The sequence below is a fragment of the Falco peregrinus genome, chromosome 3 (genome assembly GCF_023634155.1).
Source record: "Falco peregrinus isolate bFalPer1 chromosome 3, bFalPer1.pri, whole genome shotgun sequence".
Lineage (NCBI taxonomy): Eukaryota > Metazoa > Chordata > Aves > Falconiformes > Falconidae > Falco > Falco peregrinus.
The window spans coordinates 28,888,737-28,896,295 of record NC_073723.1 but is presented as its reverse complement, the minus strand read 5'-3'; the positions used below and the strand labels follow the sequence as shown (position 1 = coordinate 28,896,295).

General features: G+C 52.3%; 1 protein-coding gene across 4 annotated transcripts in view; it reads left to right on the top strand.

Moving 5' to 3' along the window:
* The first annotated feature begins 544 nt into the window (after positions 1 to 544).
* GRHL2 (grainyhead like transcription factor 2) overlaps positions 545 to 7,559 on the top strand; it is a 71,626-nt gene continuing 64,611 nt past the window's right edge. For all 4 annotated transcript variants that reach the window (XM_027777676.2, XM_027777675.2, XM_027777674.2 and 1 more), the window contains exon 1: positions 545 to 986. In XM_027777676.2, the coding sequence (XP_027633477.1) occupies positions 967 to 986 (20 nt within the window). In that variant the 5' untranslated portion in view covers positions 545 to 966. The remainder of the gene's footprint in view (positions 987 to 7,559) is intronic.

The following is a 7,559-nucleotide window of genomic DNA, read 5'->3' as shown; positions in this document are numbered from 1 at the left end:
AAAAAAAAAAACCCCAAACCAAACACAAAAGCAAAAGATGCCTGAAAGTCAACAAAAAACTTTACAGAAAGTGTCCTACAAAAGCTGCCACCTCTTGGGGCACCACCCAACGACAGCCACAGGCCAGCCGCGGCTGCCCGCTGCAGCCGGGGGCTTTTGAGCACGGATTCTCCTTCCCGCCGGCCGCCCGGCGGATGAGGGAGGCCGGCGGGCGGGCGGTGAGGCGGGCGGGCGGTGAGGCGGGCCGCTGCGGAGCCCCGCAGGCGAGGGGCCTCGCCTCAGCCTCAGCGGCCGCCGCGCAAGGCACCAACGGTCCTGCGCCGCGCCTCGCCTCAGCGCGCCTCGCCTGCCGAGCGCGGCCGGCCCACGGCGGGGCGAGGGGGTTTGACGGCGGAGCGGCCCCGCCGCCTCAGCGCCGGCTGCCAGCGCCGGCTGCCCCCTCCTGCCGCCCCCTCCTGCCTTCCCCTCGGCGGCGGCGGCCCCCGCGGCTGCCTCCCGGCGCGGCGCGGGCGCGAGGTGCGTTACCTGGAGCTCGGCGGCAGCCTTACCTGTGCGCGCCTCTTCCAATGGCAGCGCACCTGCCGGGCCGCGCCGCCCAATCAGCTGGCGGCTCGTCCCTCTGCCCCGCTCCTTTAGTGAAAGAATCCAGCGCCGCTCGGGAAAGTTACCTGTGCGCGCCCGGCCCGGCCGCTCTCTGCGCCGCGCCGTGCCGTGCCGTGCCTCGCCGGCGCCCCAGCCCCAGCCCTGCCGCTCCCCACATGCGAGGGGGAGGGGGCTCTACCTGTTCTACCTCGGCGCCTGGCTGCGGAGCCGGGAGAGGGGGGGAAGGAAAGCAGAATTACCAGTAGCTCTGGTTCTGCCGTCCCGGGCGTTCACACACACCTTCACCTGCACAGACCTGAAAGTCCAGTTCCGCCAGGGAGACGGAGGCACCGGGAAAAGGGGAGAGAGTTCATTGGATCAAACATGTCACAAGAGACGGACAAGTAAGTGATCGCAGGCACGCCGCTGCTCCCGCTGTGCGGGGCTGGCCGGCCCGTCTGGCTGGTTGTGCTTGCCCCTCTGCGGTGGCGGACGCGGACCTGCCGGGACGGCGCTTTTCCCTCCGCAAAGCGACGCCGGAGCGGGCGGCACAGCAACTCCCACAGCGCCCCAGGACAAGGCTGCGGCTCGCCGCCCCCCGCCTCTCTTTCCATCTGGTTGTGGGGTTGCGCGATTGCTTTTTCGATACCCCTTTTAGTTTAGGTTTGGATGTGTTTTGTTTTGCTTGTTCTTTTTTTTTTTTTTTTTCTTCCCCCCCCCCTCACCTCGAGGGTCGCTTTTCGGGAGGGGGAGCCCTCCTCGCCCTAGAAGAGCGGAGCGGCCTCCGCCCGCCGAAGGCCCCGGACGAAAAGTGCTTCTTGGCTTTTGTATTAGCGCAACAAAGGGCTTTTATCGCGGCGGACACGGCCATATTCCTCCCCTCGGCTGGCGCCGGGCGGGCAGGGCAGGGGGCCCGCGGCGCCCCGGGCCCGTCCAGCGGGCGGCGGGAGGAAGGGCCCGGCCCGGCCGGGTGCTCCCCAGCTTCGGCCGCCCCAGACACTGCGTGCGGCGCCTGGAGCCTCGGCGTCCTGACCTTGTTTTCCCGGCGGGCCCGTGGCTGCCCGGAGACCGACGTCTCAGCCCGGGGTTAAAAAGTAACTTTCCCAGTAGCGACGTCGGAGGCGGCGGAAGCGGCCCGCTCGCTCCGGCCCGGGCCCGCCGCAGCCCCTATCCCGCTCGGGCGGGTGCACGGTGTCGGGGGCCGCAGGCCGCGGCGGCCCGGCCCGGCCCTGGCGGCAGCGAGGCATACAGAGCAGCCAGCCCCGGGGCGGGCGAGGCCGGGGGAAGAGCTGCGGTGAAGTAGGGGGCCCCCCTTTGCCTTCCGGAGGCGTCGGGGGTCGCTGGCCGTGGTGCCGGGCCCACCCGGGGCATGCAGCAGGACCGAGCCGGAGCCAGGGCTGGGCGGGCGCGGGGCCCGTCGCGGGGTGAGAGAGGCGCCGGGGCTGTCGTTTGGCGCGCAGGCCGCGGCTTGCTCTTCTGCCGCCCCAGCGAGCGTCCGGTTCCGCCAGCGCTTCGTGCCGATCGGCCCGAAACCAGGGGCTGCCCTTATTTGCCCCCTTCCCCGGCCGCCCCGCCGCCCCGTGGGGTAAAGCCGCTGCCTGCGTGCCCGCGATGGCGGCTTGGCGTGAGGGCCGGGGCCTGGCAGGGAGCGTGGCGGCGGCCTGTTCCTGTGCGGCGCCCAGGAGCCGCCCTGAGGCAGCCAGGCGGGAAGGCCATTTTACCTTGCTCGGGTTATTAGTGTTTCTGCAGGAGGCGGCTGGGGAGAGTAACGGGGCACGGAAGATGGAGGGCGGGAGGCTGCAGAGGCCAGGCAGGAGGCAGCAGTTTTGTTTTACAGCTGTTGCGGTGCAGGTAGGAGCGCCCCAGCCATGAGCGTAGTCTCAGCTACGCATGGTGCTGCTCAGATGCAAGCCCTTGTTGGGCTCCCCAGGAACCTTTGTGGCAAAGGAGTTGGAGAGGAGGAGCCTGGTGTTGGAGACATCTGGTTGAGAGAGGCTCGGTGACAGCCTGCCTGTCAAGGAGTGAAAGAAAGAGATTATCCGACAAAAGAAAACAGCAGGGTTGGCTGCCCTGATAGGGAAGAGGTGGGACGGTTCAGAGGAGAAAAACTTTACAAATAATTTTACTCCCGGACTTTTCAAACATCAGCCATCGGTAGGATAGTGCAAAGGTAGTTACTGACATGAAGTTAAACTGACTGTGGTAGGAGCTGGGAAGAAAGCGGAGTTTGGGAATTCATCCGAGGTGGGATGGGAACTAATGCCTTAAGCGGCCAGATAAGAGCAGTAAATGATTTAAGGGCAGAGCCCGGAGGGGTTGCCAGTGATGCAGGTGGGAGCAGCTGAAAGAACAGCCATTGAGCTGGGAGGGGAGCACGATTAACTGCAAAAGAGCTGAGAGCTAGCAAAGGGTCAGAAACTAGGCTGCAGCGGATCAAGCGCAGTTAACGGAGGGGGGGGGGGGGGGGGAGGGAAGAGAGAAAGAGCAACTTCGTACCACAGTCAGCTTTGAAACAGAAAAACAACGCAGTGGAAACCAAACTCATGTACGAAACTAGGGTACAAGTGATTCCCCTCTGGGTCTAGGGTGCTACTAAGCTACAGGACTAACATTCCTTCCCAACAGGAACAGTATGGCATAGGTATAAGCTACTGAGACTGGAGCAGTAACGCGCTTCATCCCCTGCTCTGTGTAGTGCTGCGGCTGTTACCGCTGTGAGGCATGTAAGAGCACTGCAGAGCACGTACCCTCATGTAACAGCACTTCCCCCGTTGCAGGTATGCCTGTGATCTCTTTCTGGTTAAGGTGTTTAGAAAATTCATAGGTGGTAGCTAAGAGTTTGAAAAGGGAATAAAAAGAAATCTGCTGGGCTCTCTATACAAAAGTGTAACATGAGAAGACAAGTACATTTGTTTTCAGAAAAGATGACCAGGTGGAATGAGATATTAGACTTGGGGGGAGTGTGCATGGGAAGTTTTTTTTTTGGTTGGTTTTTTTTTTTTTTTGTCTTTAATTGTATCCAATTAAAACCTAATCCAGAGAGTACAATATTATTCTCCTCCACATGGCCTTTCTTTTACTTAAAAACAGATCTTCCCTACAGGCAAGACTGGAGAGGGAAGCTCATTATTTTGAGGTCAGTTAATTTGTCAGTGTCATCGGACATGTTTTTGTGGGGTTTGTGCTAGTAAAGTGCCAATGTAGAGGACTAAGCAGCTGAGGGGATATAGAAAGCATGGAAAAAAATATCTTCCTATCTCATCCTCTGGTGGGATTTGCTGGGTGTTCTGGAGAGGTAGTACACCCTGCTGTGCAGTGGCTCTGCAGAGCTGCCTGCAGTGTCCCTCTTTGAAGGGAGGAGCAGGGACAGGGGTGCTACTTTGCACCATCAGCTGTGAGGGGGGAAGGTGGACAGTCAGATGAAAATGCTGAAGAACAAGTTGTTTGATTCTAATGCTGAGGGTCTTGGAAGGGGAGGTTATCCTTACAATAGTGTGCATATCTTCCTGTCTTTCCCTTTAGTCTTTCTGCCTAAGCTGGGTCTTACCTGCTTGCTTCCACAAACTCCTTGGTCAGAAGAGATAAGGCATGATTTCACCTGCATTTTTCAGAGGTAGTGCCAACTTAGGCACTCCTGCCTCCATTCCACCCTCTCAGCTGTGTCAGTGGAGCTGTTTGTGCAGCCAGAGAACTAGCTGAGGGGAGTGTTGAGAGTAGCGTGATCTCCTCTTGGAGGTTATTTTTAACATCCATTTTTCATTGGTCTGGGCTCTTCATATGCAGAGAGGTTGCAAGAAAATGGCAGGTGTTAAAGAAAGAACTGTTGGAAGTAGAACCTCTGCAGAAGGAAATGTGTGTCCCTGCCTTGCTGTGGATGTTTTGGAGGTCCATGCAGCTGTTTCAGTTACCATCCATTCCCAGAGCCACCATGAGAGGACCCTAGGGGCTGAGCAGAGGCCGGAAGGGCATAATCCCCTTTGCAGGATGTAAAGATGGTTCCAGTGTTCACTTCTGCATTTATAGGCTGAATAATTGTTCTTATGGTAGCGTACAGAAAAAAATTACCACCACAGAACTTCAGATTAATTGCTGTAGTGCATTAGTGGAGCTAATTGGTGACCTGAATACTTGTGAGACTTAACAGGGGTTTAGAGGTTGCCTGGATGAGGAAGAGCAATTGTACAACCACTTGGGATCTGCCTGGTAAATGCCATAGTTGTCCCTGCCACTGCTGGTGTTGTGCGAAGTCGTGAGTCCTACATAGACTGGGACCGCAGCAGCATGAAGAGGCGGCTTGGTAGCAGGCCGAAGGGTGCTGGTGCTGTGGCTCTTGCTAGCTGGCCAGCCACGTGACTGCCTGCCAGTCAGGCTGGTCAGGCTCCCAACATCCCCAGTATGTGCAAGAGCTGCTCGGGACACCAGGTGTATGGGGCTGGGGCGTGCTCAGACTGACCACATTAAGGAGGACTTGGGGCAGCCTGGGTCTGCAGCTGAGCATGTGCTTGTGGGTAAATAACTGAGGGGAGAGCGAGCCTGGTGGGAATGGGTTCAGACCTGCTCCTGTGTGTCGGTGGAGGCATGTTCACATCCAGCATACTACTTGGTACCGTCTGTGGCAGAAGTTGATCTTGGACTCTTCACAGAGTAATTTTGCCCTGGTTTCCTATTTCTTCCTCAGTGTGTAAATGCAGATGTCTTGCCTTTGTGCTGTTTAACTTAAGCATCTAGTACTGTAACAGCAAAGGACATTTATAGTTTACAGTGTGATTCTGTGAATTGTTCTTGATTTTTCTTTTGGAGGGCCAAACATGTTTCCCATCAGCAGATGCCGAGTGGCAATTAGGTCACAGGCTACTTTTTTTTTTCTTCTCACCCCCACCCCCACTCCTCCACTGCTGAGTGCCTGGATAGGGTATCCACTGAGATGATTTTTCCAAAGTGTCACTCATCTTGGAATGAGAGGAGAAACAGGAATTGGAGGTGTTTAGTGCTTGCTCTTTGCAAATGTCAGATGTGCTGTCATGAACAAGCGTCAGATGTGCTGTCATGAATGATCCCTGGAAAACCATCTCTGTGCAAAGAAGATGGAAAATTGGTATGCAGAACCGCATAGAACTTGCAACCATAAGTTTAACTGAGAGAGGTAAGGGTATCAAATGGTTACGTCTCACTGTTAACACTGCTGTCTCTCTGGTGCTGAAGTCTTAAGACCAGACTGAAGATCAAAGCAGAACAGGAGGGAGGGGATTTTCCCTGGTCACTTGATTGTAATGGTCGTGTAACCTCTTCCCTGTGGAAGGGTCAGCAGGAACATCATCGTTCTCTTTCTGGCAGGGACATCTGAAGGGGAAACAATATTACACCAGTTGACATTTGTTGTCAAATATTTTCACAAATATTAATCCAGTGCGGTCTGCTGATTGGTTACCTTAATTTTTTTTTTCCCCATGGTTATGGAGCAGCCAGTTAAGCTGCCCTTTTTTTTGTACATGTGCACACACACAAAATAGCACTTTCAAATGCTGATCTAGGAATTCATCCTGAGATGAATCTTCATTAGCTTTTAAATCAGTGATTAGGACAGTAGTAGCTAATTAAAAGAAGATAATTAAGTATTACAGATACTGATGTATACTGGGACACTGTCCTATTCTTGAATAGCACTAACTTTGCAAAGAAGAGAACTGTTGCTTACGAAATATTTAACTAAGGAAACCATATTAAGTGCATGTGAACAGTGCAGAAGTCAAATATTGCAACATACCTGTAGCTTGAGAATATGTCTCCAACTCTGAAGATTACATGTGTCTGTAGATTTGTTAATTTTACTCATAGTAGGAGATAATGGTATTTTTGTATTTTAGTTTTGTAAAGTATATTTTTGGTGTTGTATGCTTTTTAAAAATACTTTTGGGAAGTCTTACCTTCCAGGATTGCCCAGCTGTTGAATTCGTGTTCTCCTTCTGACTGTGTGAAAGATTTCATATTCTGAAGAAACAGCAATCAGTGCTATCAGTGCAGTAGCTATTCCGTTTCCATTTACTCTGTGGAAGCAATGAATGAACAAGAGCCACAGGGCCAAGGGTCAGGTTAAAATGCAGCAGGTCTGGGAAGCCTTGTCATGACCTGTTTTTAATTTTAAAGCCTACTGCTGGCTGTTCCAAGTCAGCTGAAACAACCTTGGGTGCTGGCATGCTGAAAGTACACTTCTTAGCAAAACAGACCATAGCCTGGTATGAAGCTGCTAAGTAATTGCTAATTCTGATCAACTGTGTTAGCTACTGCAGTAATGTTGTGAACTCCAGAGTATCCTCATTTTTTGAGATGTCAGAGGTTTTTTACAAATACGTTGAAACCTGCTTTATTTTGAGACTGTTTCCTGCTTTGTTTAAAAAAAAAAAAAGCAACAGGATCAGTGCACTAATAACAAAAGATTGTCTGGTAGAAATAATATTTAATTAAAAGTGAAACAAAAAAAGTCTCTGAAATCATAGTATAAAAAGTCTGTCTCGGTGAGTAATTGCTTACTTGAACCTGAGTAGGCATTTATGTATTTAATCCTTGTGTCAGATTTCTTTTTTGTGCTTCCACTTTGACATACACAGTAATACTTTTTTGTCAATGTTAATGAATCACCTATTTGTTTTAATCTTTTTAATCACTATTACATGCTCAAGTTATTTTGGTTCTGAGTAAAAACAAATAAAACTTCTAGTAAGCATCTAACTGTTGAACTAGTCTGTTTTGCCATTCACTGTTTCAGCTCTCAATATATTATTTTACTTCCTCTCAGAGTGTTTTTTAAAGGTGAAATAATTTCTTTTAATCATTTAACATGTGTAATCTTGTTCAGATTTGTCTTGTGTTCAAAAAGAATAATTGTCCCAAAATTGCAAGAGTCCCAAACTGTGTTCATTAGTAGGTAAAATTACTCAGCCTCTTTAATGGGAGTTTTTCCCTTGGTATGGACTGCTGGC